A 19615-nucleotide genomic window follows, 5' to 3' on the forward strand; every position below is an offset into this window, starting at 1 on the left:
CTGACAACTTCAAATACATTTCTAAGATAGTAGGAGTCAGAATGCAGTTTGTTTCCTAAAGTATTCAAAGCTTAAAATCTATTCTACACTGTAACATCTCAATCTAGGATTTGTTTTATACAAAAATTGGGACACCTACATTTTTTTCCCAATAGATATCAAAATGATACAGTAATTACAGTTAAAAGTTTTTTAAAAACCCCAAACTCTGCAATTATCTTTATAGGTAAGTATATTTTGTTTGCAGATCCAGGAGTTTATTAACTCAAACCCTTCTCCTGTTGATCTCTATTTTAGTTTGTGCAGAAAAGAGTTAACTATTTAACTATTTAACCAGGCCTAACTATTATCTCTCAAAAGGCTTGCAAGGCCTGCCTACAAGGTTGGCTCTTGATTGGCATCTGGGAACTTGGAGGGGTTCCTCCCCTCCTAACTGAAAAGAGTGGCTCACTGTGTCCAAACTGCTTGTGCAAACAATATGATTTATCCTGAACACCCGCTTTCTTTCTGGGAGTCTGGAATTTGGTATGCACCAGGCAGAGGGTGCTTACATGACCAGCCCCCGACAAAAACCCTGAGCGCTGAGTCTCTAATGAGCTTCCCTGATAGACAACATCTCACATGTGTTGTCACAAATGCTTGCTGGCAGAAGACCCTTGGAAGCTTGTGCCTCGTTGCCCCTGGACTTCAATTCATGCACGTTCTCCTTTTGCTGATTTTGCTTTATACCCTTTAGCTATTAATAAATCATAGCTGTGAATATGCCTATACGCTGAGTCCTGTGAGTCCTTGTAATGAATCATCAGACCTGGGAATGGTCTTGGGTATCCCTGACACATAGTTCTTAAAACTAAAATGCAACTAAACATTTAGTATAGTGGTAAACCTAAGTCAAGAGAAATGTTTAATTTTAAAAAGTTAATGACACAGAAGTTGTTTTCTTTCAACTAGCATTTATCAAAGGCCTACACAGTCACTCAGCTAGGTCCTTTCTTGTATCTTAGCTTACTGAATTACCATATCAAGTTTCTAATGTTTACTAGGACCAAACAGTATTTCCCAACCATTTCCTATTACCCAGCACTTAAGTAGGCATTCAATAAATACGTGCTGAATGAATGAATAGCAATTTCTATCATTACACATAAAAACAAAAAATCAAAATAGATAAAACTAGCTATAAAAATATGTATAAATGTTCATATAAATTAAAATGCTATAGTCCAGATTTTTCTTGCTTGATATGAAACAAATATATTTTCTCTTAAGTGGCAAATTTGCTGGTACGTAGTAATCAGTTCTACTCTATCAGTATAAATGAATTTCACAAACATTCCCTTCCCTGAGCATAAACACCAGACTAAAAGTAAAATTTAAATAAATAAAGAGCTTTCAGTCTATCTCCTTTGTGAGCTTCAAAAATACAAACTGTTAATATTATTTTAAAAGATACAAACTATTGTTTTCATGTCAGAAATGTTTTAAGACCATATTTAATTACTGTATAGTCTCCCTGTGGTATATGTAATCATTCTATAATAAGGTAATTAAAATTTCTTGGCCAGCCAATTTAGGATTTACAGCTTAATTCAAGTATCAGACACTACTAAACATAAGCCTTGATGTGTGACTTAGAAATAAACATTTAATTTCTGGTGGGGTGCGGGTGTGTGTGTGTGTGTGTGTGTGTGTGTGTGTGCGTGTGCGTGTGTGTGTGTGTGTGTGTGTGTGTGTGTGTGTGTGTGTGTGTGACATGACACAGCCCTGTCTTTAAAATTGAACCTACATTTTAAATGTTTATTTTTCAAAATAACAGCAAAGTGCTACAGACAAGTCCTAATTTAAGTATAATCCCAAAGCAATAGATATAGTATAAACACATGCAGATTTGTAACAAACTACTGAGTGTGTTGGGAAAAATGACAACATAGTCTCGAAATAGTATTACCCCTACTTTAAAGGTCAATCATCTCTTGACCTCTCACTTCAGGACCCACATTTGTTGAAACTGAATATCTAGGGGGTGGGGCCTGGGTACATGCTGGTTTAACGAGCTCTACTCAGGATTTTCCAATGCTAAATTTTGAAATCTACTGCTCTAATCTTTTCCAGTGCTAAAATTTTGGTTCTGTCTCTGTATCTGAGTATGCTTTAAACTTATAAATCATTTATATCAACTAGTTCTAAGGATTTGCTAACATGATAAACAACAAGATTGAGCCATATAATTTCATGACTTCAGTTTAGGGAAGAAAAGGGAGAGTTGGTTATAGATAGTCTGTGGCAAAGAAAGATATGGATACCATAATAAGAAACTCACTGATAACCCAAATATATTGTTTGGTCTAGCCTTTTCTCCATCAAAATTATCAGAGCTATTTACAAGCAGCCAACAAATAGCAGAGTCAACTGACCTTATCTCATTTGCTTTCCATTTCCTGTCTACTCTGTGTTGGTGTCATGTCAGAAAACTGTGGAAAGGATCCAGATAACCCATAACCTGAGCAATGAGACCCTGAATACCAGGGGTCATTAGATCTATTTCCAGAAAAATTCTGGTGTAGCCTTGTCTACACTGTAGCTATGTAAGCAATCTCTTACCTAGCCAGTAGGTGGAGACATGCACAAACTTACTGCTTTGCTCTTTGATCTACAGGACTTTAAATCTTACAGTAATGTATGGTTTGGGTTTGTTCATTTGTTTTAAACTGAGGAAATCAAAGAGAATGCAAAAAACAGGGCAAGGACAACTGTCAAGGTAAATTTACAAAAAAGGATGATACAAAAGAACAATTTTATATTTCTATATTGTTTCTAGCCCTTTTGAGAAATAACTATTTTAACTGTGAATTTATAATCTACTTCCAGATTCCTAGAGCTAATAAAACAATTCTAAATTGAGAAATAGGTCCTTTAAAAATTCATGTTTGGGCTTCCCTGGTGGCGCAGTGGTTGAGAATCTGCCTGCCAATGCAGGGGACACGGGTTCGAGCCCTGGTCTGGGAAGATCCCACATGCCACAGAGCAACTAGGCCCGTGAGCCACAACTACTGAGCCTGCGCGTCTGGAGCCTGTGCTCCGCAACAGGAGAGGCCACAATAGTGAGAGGCCCGCGCACCGCGATGAAGAGTGGCCCCCGCTTGCCGCAACTAGAGAAAGCCCTCGCACAGAAACGAAGACCCAACACAGCCAAAAATAAATTAATTAATTAATAAATTAATTTTTAAAAAATTCATGTTCAATCAGGGGAAGCAACATTAACTGACTATGACATGACACTAAGGAGTTATTGTTGATTTTACTAGATATAACAATAGTATTTTATACACACACACACACACACACACACAGAGTCCTTATAAATACAAACAGGAGTATTTATAGGTGAAATATTGCTTTAGAAATTGCCAAGAAAAAAAAAAAGACAACAGTAAAGGATAGATAGAACAAGAATGGCAAAGTATTGATAACTATTGAAGCTCAGTGACAGGTACACTGAAGTTCATTATACTATTTTCTTTTATTTGAAAATTTCCAAAATAAAAGGTTAAAAACTAGGAAGCCATGTTCTAGTGATTTGGGTTAACAGTGAGATTAGGGGGCTGGTAAATATGCAACTTTAATGAGGTCTTATTCTCCATATATAGCCATCAATGAATTATTCCAATCACAACTGAATCATACAAAATTAGCTATATAAAAAATCCCATATAATTCAACACTGAGAAACTAAAACTAAGCTGTTAAATCCACTGGAAACAATACGTTATCATTGTAGAGCAAGTCACCACCTTATAAGGTGAATTCACACAGTTCTCTCATCTTGTTTTCATAATCTTATGAAGATTTTAAAGTTAAGAGATTATGGCCAAAGTCACATAATTAGTAAAAGTGACAGAGGTGGGATACTAATCCAAGTTTTATGACACCAAGGATCATCTTCTCTCTACTATACTGTCACTTAGACCCCTTTGAAACAGACAGCAAATGTGAAATTTAGGTAAATTTTTAAATTTGGCTTTCTGTGCTCATTACTTTATAGTATATGGCAAAATCTGGTTTTTAGTTTTCTCAGTGAATAAAAATATGGACAGAAACAGATTTCTTGAATAAAGAATAAAATGAAAATAATTATAACATCGTAAAATTGGAAGGGACGTTAGAGGCTCTCTCTAGTCCAAAATTAAAACCTTTTCTCCAGGACCTTTGGATGGATCCAGCTTTAGCTTGAGCATTTCTAGTGAGGAACAGCAGACTCTGTGAGACAGCCGCTACATTCGTGGACAGCCACTTCATTCATACCTGCCACCTGTTGATTCTAGTTACAGCTCCTCACCCTACACTGAATAAACACATAATCCTCTTACACTTGACGATATTTCAAAGAACTAAAGACATCCATTATGATCTGCCATGGGCTTCTGATCTGGGGACTCTTATAGCAGTAAAAGAAAACCAATAGATTCTTGGGTAACTAAAGTCTCCCCAACTTTTCAATAGCTCTTCCATGCCACGTGGTCTTCAAAGTGGGACTTGGGTATCTCTGGGAGTACTCAAAGCCCTTCCAGGGGATACGTGTATTAGGATATTTTTAAGGCATTTAAGCCATATCTACATTTGCCATAATTTGGTCTGTCTGAAAACAAGTCTGTGGTCTGCTGAGTTCTCTTCTGTATCTCCACTCAAAGGAACCCATCTCAAAAGACAAACCACTCACCCATCCTGAAAAGCCTGCCTAGTTTCAAGAAGACAATGGGGGAATGCAAAGCTACTGAGGGAGGGAGCCATCTGTGAGAGCAAAACAGCTTTGAGAAGGAAGCGAAGAGCCACCTTATTTCATGCAGACAATATATTCACGGCAAAACCTTATCTAGTTTAGAATTAGAAATCAATAGTAAGATGATTGTCACAGTGATGTCTATTAACACTTTAATTTTATTTGAAAAATGAAGTCAGATTTTTTTCTGACAGAAAGCAAGTCTGATTTGGCTGACTAGTTTGACAATGATGACTAGCTTTGCAATTTAGGTCACATAGCAGACATTTTCCATAAATTGAATGAGATAAAGGTACAGCACGAGATTTTTGAAGAAAATATATTTTTAAAAATATACAAAACACTAAAAATTACATCCTTACAATAAAAGTTTGTATATATCAACTGAAAGATATTTGTAGAGGTACACAGTTTTCAAACATCTTTTAGCAGGATTGCTGACAAAGATTTTGAAGGTCGTGACTCTATGACAGAATTTCTAGGCTCTTTCCCACTCTGGCTATCCCCTTCTGGAAGCATGCCAGTGTCCTGCTTATTAGGAACACTCCAGGGAGAATGAGCAATACACAACACACTGGGCCTGTGGCTTGGTTCTGAATACCATACACTTCTAATTAAGGTATCTGAAGGTTCCATTCAAGGCTTTTAAAGCTGTTGCAACAACTAACTAAATTGTTTACATCTTTTTCACATAAGCAGTTACAATTAAGTTCATAGTGATCTTGCACTTATATATGTGAATGAATGAGTTTACATTGACTGGTCTTAAATTTCACCTTCTTTGTTTCAGCTCCTTTGCTACAAACTTGTAAAATATTTTAAAATTTGGTCTAGATATTCAGTGTATTAAGCTAGCCCTCTGTAGGGGGCAGCTTCTAACAAGGCTCTCTACAGAGAAGCCCAGTGACAAGGAACCTAGGGAGGTCTTGGGCCAACAGCACATGAGGAACTAAGGCCCTCAGTCTGATAGTGTGCTTCCAACAACCATGTGAGTGAGCTTGGAAGCAGATCCATCCCCAGCGGAGCCTTAAAATGACTTCAGCCCTGGCCAACGCCTTGATTACCACCTTGTGAGAGACCCTAATCAAAGTCACTGATTACAATTTTGAACAGAATAGTATGCCATCCCATAAGGCTTTATACAATCTCTTTGGACACAATCATCCAACCAGCTATGAAACTACCCAATTATACTATCCTTAGCTCACATTCCTCCACCTTATTGACAAAAATTTTGTGAGAAACATGTCGAGTGGCTTACTAAAATCAAGATATATGGTTGTCTACAGAATTTCCTTCATATGCCAATATGGTGATTATATCAAAAGAGGAAGTTAAGTCTGTTATTACTTGTTTTTAGTTGCTAGAGAGGCTGGCTACATGGAGGCCTCTACTCCCATCCCAATCCTTTTCACTAAGACTCCTGTAGTCAGAATTTTATATTTTGGGACCTCCTATTCCTCTGAACTCTATTTCCTCTTCTCTGAAGTAGACCAAAACTGTGAGGGTAACTGAATATGCCCAACTTTTGCTTCCTTAGCCATTGGGAACCTTAAGATGAGATATTCCTTTTATTCTTTTTACTTTAGGTCTTTCTAAACAGATGAGTTCACAAGTATTTTTAAATTTTAAGAGAAAAGCATCAGCATTATCTAAGATCAACACTGCTTAAAACTTTAACCCTAAAACAAACAAACAAAAAAACACTTCAGCCCCTTCGGAAAAGAGAATGTACACTCACAATTCAAAAACCATGTAAAGCATTCCATCTGAGCTATATGTCTCCAATAACTCTACAATGTGGGGATGTTTCAGCATATGACAGATACTGGCTTCCCGCTTTAGATCTGCAAAATAAACACATAACATTTTGTTAGGTAGGATCAAAAGACAATCAGAGTGAATGATGAATGAATGGATGTGATCTATGGTAACATGAAGACTTCTCTAACTATAGAGATGAAATCCCCCATTCAAGCTAAGCTTAACTTTTTGCCCTTTAAAATCTTTGACAATATAACTTGTTCGTATCTCTTGCCAGCTTAAATCTATATACATTACAGAGTCAGCTCTTATTAATAAGAAATGTAAATAGCACAAATACTTTCCTCAAACTCTTGTAAACAGGTTTCAAAATTTATAACTCTTTCTTGATCAGCTAATAAGTAACTCAATTTGCTGTCTTGAATTTTACTTCTTTTTCTTAATTTTCCCTAAATTGTCTAAGAATATGATGTTTATTCTTTAGCCTAAAATCTAGCATTTACAGACACACATCAGGGAAGTTACATGGAATAGGGGGCAAAAAAATAGTATGGTTAAACAGAAAAGGCACTACTCCCAACGTCAAAGTCGGAATTTTTTTTACATCATCTATAAAATGTGCTGGATAATTCAGGACACTACCCACAGTGTTATTTTCAAGAACAAATTCAGATAATGTAGGTAAGACTACTGTGTAGGTTACACAATACTATTTGGAAAATAAAAGTGTTAATATCCTCATTGTCATGCTCATCACCATTATCATCATCATCATCACCATCACACAAAAATAGTTTAGGCATAGGTATCACTTGCCATGTCTACATGGAATGAGATAATTAAAGCCTTCCTGTGTTAACAGTGCTGGAGTTTTACCTGCTCGACAATGAATAAAATCCAATGAGACATTTTTATATTTGGAAGTAGAAGGGAGACAGGTAAAGAAGGAAGGTTAAGGATATATTGCACAAAGCAGAAGAGATAACATTATCTCCTCTCTGATTTGCTAATCCAACTTAGTCTTGTCAACAAGAGCAATGGCTGCAGAAGGAACCTTAGAAAATTTACACAAGGTATAGGTGAGGAAAAGAAGTCAGTAAATATGACAAAAGAGAAGCCACCAGAAAAGGAAGAATCAATAATACAATATTAAGAAAGTCAAGGAAATAAGGAGAATTAAGGCATAAGTAGTTGGAGAAGGCTGAGAAAAGGCTGTAAGATTCAACCAGAAAAGACCATAAATGTTCTAAGATCAAATTCTGTGGAGAGGTCAGGTTCAAAGTCAGGATGCAGACAACAATTATATAATAAATTTAGATTTATTGTATCTCTCACTGGTCTAAGTACTTAATATGGTCATTGTCATTTAATGTCCCAACAAGCCTGTGAGGTAGGTATTTTACAGATGAGGAAACTGAGACTCTGAAACTTGTTCAAGATCACATAGCTATTACAAGGGGTAGGTTTTGAGCCCTGGCCTGTCTAACTCTAAAGTCAGTCCTTCCACGATGCCATGGTGTGTTTAGACATGATCCTGGTAATAAGAAAGGAATAGCAGGGTCAAAGAAGGTTTGATTTGTTTGTCTGTTTTTGCAGTTGTTTCAAAGAGAACACTGTGTGTTTGTAAGTGGCAGTGATGAAAATCCCATAGGATCTGGAGTCGGAAAACTTGGTGCCAGTCCAGCCCCTGTCACTACTACTTGCCAGCTGACTGCTAACCTCTACAAAATGCCTTCCTTATGGCAAATGAAATGGGGGACGTGATAGGTCATGCAGGACCTACACAGTCTACAACTTCAGAGGGCAGCGGCAAGATTCAAATGAGAGAATGGATGTGAAAGGACTGTGTTGAGTGCAGCACTGTGGGGCTGAGGGGGTTAAGGTGGCTCAGTGTTCATTGTGAAGGAAGAAATGAGAGACACATGAAACATGGTCTCCACCCTCAGGAGAGGAGAGGTGTGAATAGGTGTGGCTTTTGCGCTGGGAAGTCATAACTATGGGGAAGGCTTTTGACAAGTGCGCTGGAGGACCAGGTTGAAAAGCCAGACGACATAACTCAGATGCCTGCACAGTTTTTTCTCTCCCTTTAAGATTGTTCTGCCTTCTGATTCTATGAAAAGCTTAGGAGTTTTAGTACTCATTTTAATGTTTATCTCCAGCTTCTCGTTTTACTGGAAGTCACCCTTTTCATATCTTCTGTTTTCACCTTAGTTTCTCTCTTTCCATTCCTTCCTATTCTGCTAAATGTCTGATTTTAATTCAGTGCTCTGACACTGGAGTCAAGAAGTAAATAGAGATTTAGTGTTTGCCACAACGAAAACTGGTCTTTTCTTCTCTTTTCAGTTTATTTTAAATTTTGCCCCTTTCATGTAGCTACAGTGTGTTTCAACCCGCATATTCACCATTTGTCATGTGCCACATTTGTCATACTGAAAAATCATAAGTAGAAACGGATGCTCTAAAGACCCCTCTCTTTGACACGCACATGTCTGCTTGGTATATAGCTGAACATGCTCCTGGTCTAGTCTCTTATCATTTTACCCACGCTCAAAATGAAGGAAGGATTGCTGGGGACCCTGCCTTCAAAGATTAAAACAATTTAAATATCACCAGATCTGACATTTCAGGGACTAAAATCTGAACACTGATTGAATAGCACAAAACTAACAACATAAAAATGTATTTGAACTTATAAGGGCAATGATGCAAAAGATGGCCTACATCTAGGATAGCTGTGGCACCATTTTCCATAATTCAAGTATCAATTATATGGGTGTATTAAATAGCACAAATAGAAAATCACAGTTTACAAAACATGAATGCACCATATATGCATTCAAACTATAGATTCCAAGAATGTTAAGCTCAAAATGTTTGTTTTAGATGTGAATGTGAATTAAAGATGTATGTATTAACTGCTATTAACTTCTTGCTGATATAGCAAACTAAAAACGTATTTTCCTACAAATCATCTCATGAAGCAGACTAGGAAGGAATTCGAAAGTAGGTGATAATATAATAATATGATTTGAAATTGTGATTATCTGGCTGCTTATAGATACTAGCTCAGAACATTCCTATGAGTCACCTGACCCACAGTTACCATGGCTGTTTTGAAGTTCTACTTTATCTATAGTGACTGGTAACTCCTCCACTCTTCCTTGTACTTTTTCATTTTGTAATTTTGCAGGGAAATTTTTAAAGATTTACAAAATAATCTACTTCTATGTTTAGTGCCCCTATATTTAACTATGTGCCTATATTTCATCAATTTATTTTCTTTTAAAAGGGGCACTAGTAATATGGAAAGTAATATTTGATCTTCTGATCAAAATTGGAGAAACACACTTCAGTTGAATCAACACACTATATGGCATGAGAACTACTACTCCTACCAGTTTCCTAAGAAGTTCGAGCTGTCCAACAACAGTAGAACAACTATGTCCTCCAGGGTCTACCTTTCAGTCTGCCCCTCAAATGAGGGAGAGTTAGAAAAGCTGTTTCAGACGGTCTGTTTTAAAAAGAATTTTCCTGAAAAGTATTTATTATTCATTTTACTATTAGTTGTTCTTGGAATAGGAGAATTTTTCATGCTACCTTTTAAAAGTCAGATGCCACTTTCAGAGTGCCACGATTCTGTAGCAAGCTAATTTGACCATGGGGTCAAAAATAAGTTGGGTATTTACAAATGTGACTGAGGAAAGGAATGCTTTCTGACATTCTTAGCATTGGAGCAACAATCTCATCCTTAATATCTGAGCTTTAAAGGTCAAATTTAAGAGTCAGCTTTCACAGAATCATTCAGTAAGGATTTAGTTCAGCATCATCCAACAGAAATATAATGCAAACCACATATACAATTAAAATTTTTTCAGTAGCCACATTAGAAAGTAAAAAGAAACAGGTGAAATTTATTTTAACATATTTTATGCAATCCAATATATCCAAAGTATTATTATTTCAACATATAGTCACATTAAAAAGCATTAATGAAATATGTTACATTCTCTTTTTGTACTAAGTCTTTGAGCTCCAGTGTGTTTTATACTTATAGCACATCTCAGTTGGGAGCAGTTGTATTTCAAGTGCTCAGTAGCCACATGTGGCTACTGGCTACCAAATTAGAATGGTGCAGCTCTGGATAAATTGACTTGCTTTAATTATTATCCTCTTAATTGTAAGTTCTTCTGTGTTTCTTATACAACTATCTGTAAAGTCATTCAGTCATTCCAAAAAGAATCTAAACAGATTTTTTAAACCATTTTTTTAAAAAGTGAAGTATAGTTAATTTACAGTGTTGTGTTAGTCTCAGGTGTACAGCAAAAGTGATTCAGTTATAAATATATACATATATATATTCTCTTTCAGATTCTTTTCCATTATAGGTTATTAGAAGATATTGAATATAGTTCCCTGTGCTGTGCTAAACAGTAGGTCCTTGTTATTTATCTATTTTATATATAGTAGTGTGTACATGTTAATCCCAAACTCCTAATTTATCTCTTCCCCCCGTACCCGCTGTTACCCCCTCTGGTAACCATAAGTTTGTTTTCTATGTCTGTAAGTCTATTTCCAAACAGATGTGTTTTTAAAAAGCACTTCCATAGAAGTAAACTCTACAGCTTTTAATAACCCAAATCCATCACTTAATAACTAAATCTGGAATTTCTTCACTATTGTTAATCTAAATCCTTTACTTGTTTGGTAGTTTTTAATCGTTTTATCTTGCTTAATCTACCAAACACAAAAAGGGTAGTCAACATCCACTGTATAGCAGCCCTTTGGACCCTTCAAAATTTATTGAATGACCTTAGACTATGCAGCACAATATCTGGGATTTTAAGTGTCCCTCTGTAAGTCCTCATTTAATAATTATAATAACCCTGTAAGTATATCTAGTTTCACTTTACAAAGGAAGAAACTGAGGCCCTGGGTTCAGTGAGATACATAAGCGGTTGAGATCACACAAGTAGTAAGTAGAGGAAGCAGAGCTAATAACTGAAGTCCAGTGCTCTCTACATGATACCACAATGGCTCCTGGGGCTATAGTTTTTATATGTGCCCTTAATATCCAATCATATAACAGTGTTAATGTGGTAACACTGACTTGGGTGACAAGCTATCAAGACTGCTACAGAACCAGCATATTTCAGCTGCACTGTCACCAGTGATAATCAGAAATTAGACACTGATTTTTTTTACTAATAAACATATAAGTATTCTCACTTGTTTCCAAAGAACTTCCACTTTCTGTTAGAAACTCAATAGTTAAAATGCACTAAGAGCTGACCCAGGCTCCAAATGCACATAAAGAATGTTCCAATCTAGTCATAAAATAATTAGGACAAGTATTAATGTGTTCATCTGAATCAATATTAATAACAAAATAGCTAAATGAAAGTCATTATTGATTCAACATTTTTTCCTTGGTGTGCTGAAATTAATGACCATGTGATATTTTAAGAAAGGGATCCAAGCAGAACCTTGGAAGGATTATAGCAGCCAAGTCAAATTCTGCTGCTGAGCTCAACCTTTATCTAACAACCAATTTGAAGACTAAAGACCCCAGCTGCCTTTGGCAATAATACAGGTCAGGTTGGCTTTAATGAGGCCATCTTCCTATAAATCAAGAAAGTTGACCTTCTCAACTAGTGGATGACCAGAGGCCCAGACAGGGCACCACACCAATCTGGGTTAATGGGAAAGTCATTATTTCTTTGATCTTTTACACATTTTACTAGCACATTTTATTATCTTTTTTCACATACAAACAGAAATCCAAGCAGCTTCTAATTTCTTTGAATTCTTGTCCATTTAATACAATCTTATGGCCTAAAATCTCATCTGTCAGGTGGATAAAGAAAAGAAGGAGCATACCATTAATTGAGGATGTTTGACTGATGTAAATTGTTCTTAAATAGGCAAATATATTAGTTACAAATCAATCTTGACTACATTAAGCATTTACAAATTAATGGGGTTTTGGTAATATATTTCCCAAAGAATTTACAGTTCTCATAAGTGTAATAAATTTATTAAAGCAGCCTGCCCAGTTGAATACCAAATTTAAACTAAATTCAACACTATATTTGATGTACTGTCAACAACTATCAGCAGGAAATTATAATAAAGCCAACTGCTGTAAGGACTACTTGTCTTCCTTCTCACTCTTCATTAGGATGAGTTTGGTAAATAATTATCTAAAGTGTCATTTATTTCCTAGGGACTTACATTTAAAACAACTCCAGGTCATTCTTAATCAATATTGAAGTACTATAATACATTTAGCTTATTAATTAGATATTAATAAAGATTACAGGTGACCAATTCAATGATCTTTATAATATTTATCTTCTGAGGTGTTAAAATGTCCTGAAATAAGAACATGTGCTTCAAAACTATCTTACATAAGAGCCAACATTAGGTTAAAATAAAACCAGATTATTTGTCTCTTACAAGATATAACTCTGAGTCATCTATTCAAGGAGTTACTCAACCATGAATTTGGTGAGAATCTGTTCTGAACTCAACTAATAAAAATAGAAAGATGTTAATTACATGGATAAAGGGAAAAGGCAGAGATGACTGAAATCCAAACCACATAAAGTTCCAGCATTAGAGTTTTTCTCAAATATATGAAGGACCATTATTAACATCATATTTTGCACATGATAAAAGTAGAAATACAATGTTCTAAACACCTCTAGAAGGTACAATTCCTGGGTTGCTGTTCATTTTGGGAAATGTAAACCAAAAGAGTTTTACAAAAAGGGAGAAAGATGGGGGCATTTTACTCTTATAAAACCCAGACAACTATTTCAAAATGGTACTCCTAACTTTATAAAAGAAAATTGGAGATATATCAGTTTATACCTCAATTACTTTTCAATATTAAAGTCTTAAAAAAAAAGTATATGTTCGGAGTTGAAGGAACTTTGTGGGATGATAGAATGTATATATTTAAACTCACTGTGGCACATTCACAGAAAGAGAGACAAGATGAAAAGGCAGAGGGCTTTGTACCAGATGAGGAACACGATAACCCCCCCCAAAAACAACTAAATGAAATGGAGATAGGCAACCTTCCAGAAAAACAATTCAGAATAATGATAGTGAAGATGATCCAGGACCTCAGCAAAAGAATGGAGGCAAAGATTGAGAAGATGCAAGAAATGTTTAACAAAGACCTAGAAGAATTAAAGAACAAACAAACAGAGATGAACAATACAATAACTGAAATGACAAATACACTAGAAGGAATCAATAGCAGAATAACTGAGGCAGAAGAACAGATAAGTAACCTGAAGACAGAATGGTGGAATTCACTGCTGCGGAACACAATAAAGAAAAAAGAATGAAAAGAAATGAAGACAGCCTAGGAGACCTCTGGGACAACATTAAACACAACAACATTTGCATTATAGGGGTCCCAGAAGGAGAAGAGAGAGAGAAAGGACCCGAGAAAATATTTCAAGAGATTATAGTCAAAAACTTCCCTAACATGGGAAAGGAAACAGCCACCCAAGTCCAGGAAGCGCAGAGAGTCCCAGGCAGGGTAAACCCAAGGAAAAACACGCCGAGACACATAGTAATCGAATTCACAAAAATTAAAGACATAGAAAAATTATTGAAAGCAACAAGGGAAAAACAACAAATAACATACAAGGGAACTCCCATAAGGTCAACAGATGATTTCTCAGCAGAAACTCTACAAGCCAGAAGGGAGTGGCATGACATATTTAAAGTGATAAAAGGGAAGAACCTACAACCAAGATTACTCTCCCCAGCAAGGATCTGATTCAGATTCGATGGAGAAATCAAAAGCTTTACAGACAAGCAAAAGCTAAGAGAATTCAGCACCACCAAACCAGCTCTACAATAAATGCTAAAGGAACTTCTCTAAGTGGGAAACACAAGAGAAGAAAAGGACGTATAAAATTAAACCCATTACAATAAAGAAAATGGTCATAGGAACGTACATATCGATAATTACCTTAAACGTGAATGGATTAAATGCTCCAACCAAAAGACAAAGGCTCACTGAATGGATACAAAAACAAGACCCATATATATGCTGTCTACAAGAGACCCACTTCAGACCTAGGGACACATACAGACTGACAGTGATGGGATGGAAAAAGATATTCCATGCAAATGGAAATCAAAAGAAAGCTAGAATAGCAATACTCATATCAGATAAAATAGACTTTAAAATAAAGAATGTTACAAGACACAAGGAAGGACACTACGTAATGAGCAAGGAAGGGATCAATCAAAGAAGAAGATATAACAATTATAAATATATATGCACCAAACATAGGAATACCTCAATACATAAGGCAACTGCTAACAGCTATAAAAGAGGAAAACGACAGTAACACAGTAATAGTGGGGGACTTTAACACCTCACTTACACCAATGGACAGATCATCCAAAAAGAAAATTAATAAGGAAACACAAACCTTAAATGACACAATAGACCAGAGAGATTTAACTGATATTTATAGGACATTCTATCCAAAAACAGCAGATTACACTTTCTTCTCAAGTGCGCAGGGAATATTCTCCAGGACAGATCACACCATGGGTCACAAATCAAGCCTCAGTAAATTTAAGAAAATTGAAATTGTATCAAGCATCTTTTCTGACCACAATACTATGAGATTAAAAATGAATTACAGGGAAAAAACCGTAAAAAACAGAAACACATGGAGGCTACACAATATATTACTAAATAACCAAGAGATCACTGAAGAAATCAAAGGGGAAATCAAAAAATACCTAGAGACAAATGACAATGAAAACATGACAATCCAAAACCTATGGGATGCAGCAAAAGCAGTTCTAAGAGGGAAGTTTATAGCCATACAAGCCTACCTCAGGAAACAAGAAAAATCTCAAATAAACAATCTAACCTTACACCTAAAGGAACTGGAGAAAGAAGAACAAACAAAACCCGAAGTTAGCAGAAGGAGAGAAATCATAAAGATCAGAGCAGAAATAAATGAAATAGAAACAAAGAAAACAAGAGCAAAGATCAATAAAACTAAAAGCTGGTTCTTTGAGAAGATAAATAAAATAGATAAACCTTTAGCCAGACTCATCTAGAAAAAGAGTGAGAGGAGTCAAATCAGTAAAATTAGAAATGAAAAAGGAGAAGTTACAACAGACACCACAGAAATACAAAGCATCCTAAGAGACTACTACAAGCAAATCTATGCCAATAAAATGGACAACCTGGAAGAAATGGACAAAGTCTTGAAAGGTATAAACTTCCAAGACTGAACCAGGAAGAAAGAGAAAATATGAACACACCAATCACAAGTAATGAAATTGAAACTGTGATTTAAAATCTTCCAACAAACAAAAGGCCAGGACCAGATGGCTTCACAGGTGAATTCTATTATTTAGAGAAGAGCTAACACCCGTCCTTCTCAAACTCTTCCAAAAAATTCTAGAGGAAGGAACACTCCCAAACTCATTCTGTGAGGTCACCATCACCCTGACACCAAAACCAGACAAAGATACTACAAAAAAAGAAAATTACAGACCAATATGACTGATGAATACAGATGCAAAAATCCTCAACAAAATACTAGCAAACAGGGCTTCCCTGGTGGCGCAGTGGTTGAGAATCTGCCTGCCAATGCAGGGGACACGGGTTCGAGCCCTGGTCTGGGAAAATCCCACATGCCGCGGAGCGACTAGGCCCGTGAGCCACAGTTGCTGAGCCTGCACGTCTGGAGCCAGTGCTCCGCAACAAGAGAGGCTGCGATAGTGAGAGGCCCGGGCACCACGATGAAGAGTGGCCCCCACTTGCCGCAACTAGAGAAAGCCCTCGCACAGAAACGAAGACCCAACACAGCCATAAATAAATAAATAAATAAATAAATAAATAAATAAATAAATAAATAAATAAAATTAAAAAAAAATACTAGCAAACAAAATCCAACAACACATTAAAAGGATCATACACCATTATCAAGTGGGAGTTATCCCAGGGATGCAAGGATTCTTCAATATACGCAAATCAATCAATGTGATAGACCATATTAACAAACTGAAGAATAAAAACCAAATGATCATCTCAATAGATGCAGAAAAAGCTTTCAACAAAATTCAACACCCATTTATGATAAAAACTCTTCATAAAGTGGGCACAGAGGGAACCTACCTCAACATAATAAAGGCCATATACGGCAAACCCACAGCAAACATCATTCTCAATGGTGAAAAACTGAAAGCATTTCCTCTAAGATCAGGAACAAGACAAGGATGTCCACTGTCACCACTATTATTCAGCATAGTTTTGGAAGTCCCAGTCACGGCAATCAGAGAAGAAAAAGAAATAAAAGGAATACAAATTGGAAGAGAAGAAGTAAAACTGTCACTGTTTGCAGATGACATGATACTATACATAGAGAATCCTGAAAATGCCACCAGAAAACTACTAGAGCTAATCAATGAATTTGGTAAAGTGGCAGGATACAAAATTAATGCACAGAAATCTCTTGCATTCTTATACACTAATGATGAAAAATCTGAAAGAGAGATTAAGGAAACACTCTCATTAACCACTGCAACAAACAGAATAAAATACCTAGGAATAAGCCTACCTAGGGAGACAAAAGACCTGTATGCAGAAAACTATAAGACACTGATGAAAGAAATCAAAGATGACACAAACAGACGGAGAGATATACCATGTTCTTGGATTGGAAGAATCAATATCGTGAAAATGACTATACTACCCAAAGCAATCTACAGATTCAATGCAATCCCTATCAAATTATCAATGGCATTTTTTACAGAACTAGAACAAAAAATCTTAAAATTTATATGGAGACACAAAAGACCCCGAATAGCCAAAGCAGCCTTGAGGGAAAAAAACGGAGCTGGAGGAATCAGACTCCCTGACTTCAGAATATACTACAAAGCTACAGTCATCAAGACAGTATGGTACTGGCACAAAAACAGAAATATAGATCAATGGAACAGGACAGAAAGCCCAGAGATAAACCCACGCACCTATGGTCAACTAATCTATGACAAAGGAGGCAAGGATATACAATGGAGAAAAGACAGTCTCTTCAGTACGTGGTGCTGGGAAAACTGGACAGCTACATGTAAAAGAATGAAATTAGAACACTCCCTAACACCATACACAAAAATAAACTCAAAATGGATTAGAGGCCTAAATGTAAGACTGAACACTGTAAAACTCTTAGAGGAAAACATAGGAAAAACACTCTTTGACATAAACCACAGCAAGATCTTTTTTGATCCACGTCCTAGAGTAATGGAAATAAAAACAAAAATAAACAAATGGGACCTAATGAAACTTAACAGCTTTTGCAAAGCAAAGGAAACTACAAACAAGACGAAAAGACAACCCTCAGAATGGGAGGGAATATTTGCAAATGAATCAACAAAGGATTAGTCTCCAAAATATATAAACAGCTCATGCAGCTCAATATTAAAAAAACAAACAACCCAATCAAAAAATGGGCAGAAGACCTAAACAGACATTTCTCCAAAGAAGACATACAGATGGCCAAGAAGCACATGAAAAGCTGCTCAACATCACTAATTATTACAGAAATGCAAATCAAAACTACAATGAGATATCACCTCACACTAGTTAGAATGGGCATCATCAGAAAATCTACAAACAACAAATGCTGGAGAGGGTGTGGAGAAAAGGGAACCCTCTTGCACTGTTGGTGGGAATGTAAATGGATACAGCCACTATGGAGAACAGTATGGAGGTTCCTTAAAAAACTAAAAATAGAATTACCATATGACCCAGCAATCCCACTACTGGGCATATACCCAGAGAAAACCATAATTCAAAAGAGTCATGTACCACAATGTTCATTGCAGCACTATTTACAATAGCCAGATCATGGAAGCAACCTGAATGCCCATCGACAGACGAATGGATAAAGAAGATGTGGTACATATATACAATGGAATATTACTCAGCCATAAAAAGGAACGAAATTGGGTCATTTGTTGAGACGTGGATGGATCTAGAGACTGTCATACAGAGTGAAGTAAGTCAGAAAGAGAAAAACAAATATCGCATTTTAATGCATATATGTAGCACCTAGAAAAATGGTACAGATGAACCGGTTTACAGGGCAGAAATTGAGACACAGATGTAGAGAACAAACGTATGGACACCAAGGGGGGTAAGTGGCAGGGGAGGGGTGGTGGTGGTGGGATGAATTGGGAGATTGGGATTGACATATAAACACTAATATGTATAAAATGGATAACTAATAAGAACCTGCTGTATAAAAAATTATTTTTTAATTAAAAAAACCTCACTGTATATATATTAAAAGTCTTTGGACTGTACACTTAAATAAATTTTTATTCAATAAAGTGTAAAAAAGAAAAAAGTTATTGCAGTAAGATAGGAATTCAACTAATATGTCTAACTAAAAAAACGTTATTCACATATCTTGTATTTTACACTTTCCTAAATATGTTATCTACACAGGTTTCCCCCACTACCCGAAAGTAGAGTGTTTCTATGAAACCTTCTAAATGCCAAAATTACATGAAGTGAAGAAGCAATTATCTTTTTTCATAAAAGGAAAAATTCTCTTCAGATTTTTTTTCAGTAGTGCAACCAGGTACTAATGTAGGTTTTTTGTAAAAGCAAAGTGGTGTGACGTGAACTTTCAACAAAGCAGGGGATACCTGTATTTACCTTCTATTTTTATTTATTTCCAACTGAGGAGTTCAACAAGGATATGTGGTAGGACAGGCTTCCTTACTACCCACTTCCTCCCACACTTCCTTTCCGCAGAATGGGGCCTGCCGAGGAAATACTGCCAGCAGGACCAAAATTCTCCCCAGAAAGCAATTTATAGTGTTTAATATATAAATAAAAGAATGACTGAGGCCAAAATTCTCTATGGCATAGTGAAATAAGTATCATAAAAAATTTTTGTTTAATAATATGAGTTTCCTGCATCCAGCAGTAGAATCCTTCTGTAAACAAATCTCATGATAGGAAAAAAAACAGATTTATAGTAAAAACTAAGTACAAATGTATGACAC

At 36.1% G+C, this 19615-nt stretch overlaps 1 protein-coding gene across 12 annotated transcripts in view; it reads right to left on the reverse strand.

Annotated features, from left to right (window-relative positions):
• The window catches only part of CASK (calcium/calmodulin dependent serine protein kinase), a 398598-nt gene that overhangs the window by 225012 nt on the left and 153971 nt on the right, over positions 1-19615 (reverse strand). For all 12 annotated transcript variants that reach the window (XM_036839503.1, XM_036839508.1, XM_036839507.1 and 9 more), the window contains exon 3: positions 6519-6624. In XM_036839503.1, coding sequence (XP_036695398.1) covers positions 6519-6624 — 106 coding nt within the window. The remainder of the gene's footprint in view (positions 1-6518; positions 6625-19615) is intronic.

The sequence above is a fragment of the Balaenoptera musculus genome, chromosome X (genome assembly GCF_009873245.2).
Source record: "Balaenoptera musculus isolate JJ_BM4_2016_0621 chromosome X, mBalMus1.pri.v3, whole genome shotgun sequence".
NCBI classification, from domain to species: domain Eukaryota; kingdom Metazoa; phylum Chordata; class Mammalia; order Artiodactyla; family Balaenopteridae; genus Balaenoptera; species Balaenoptera musculus.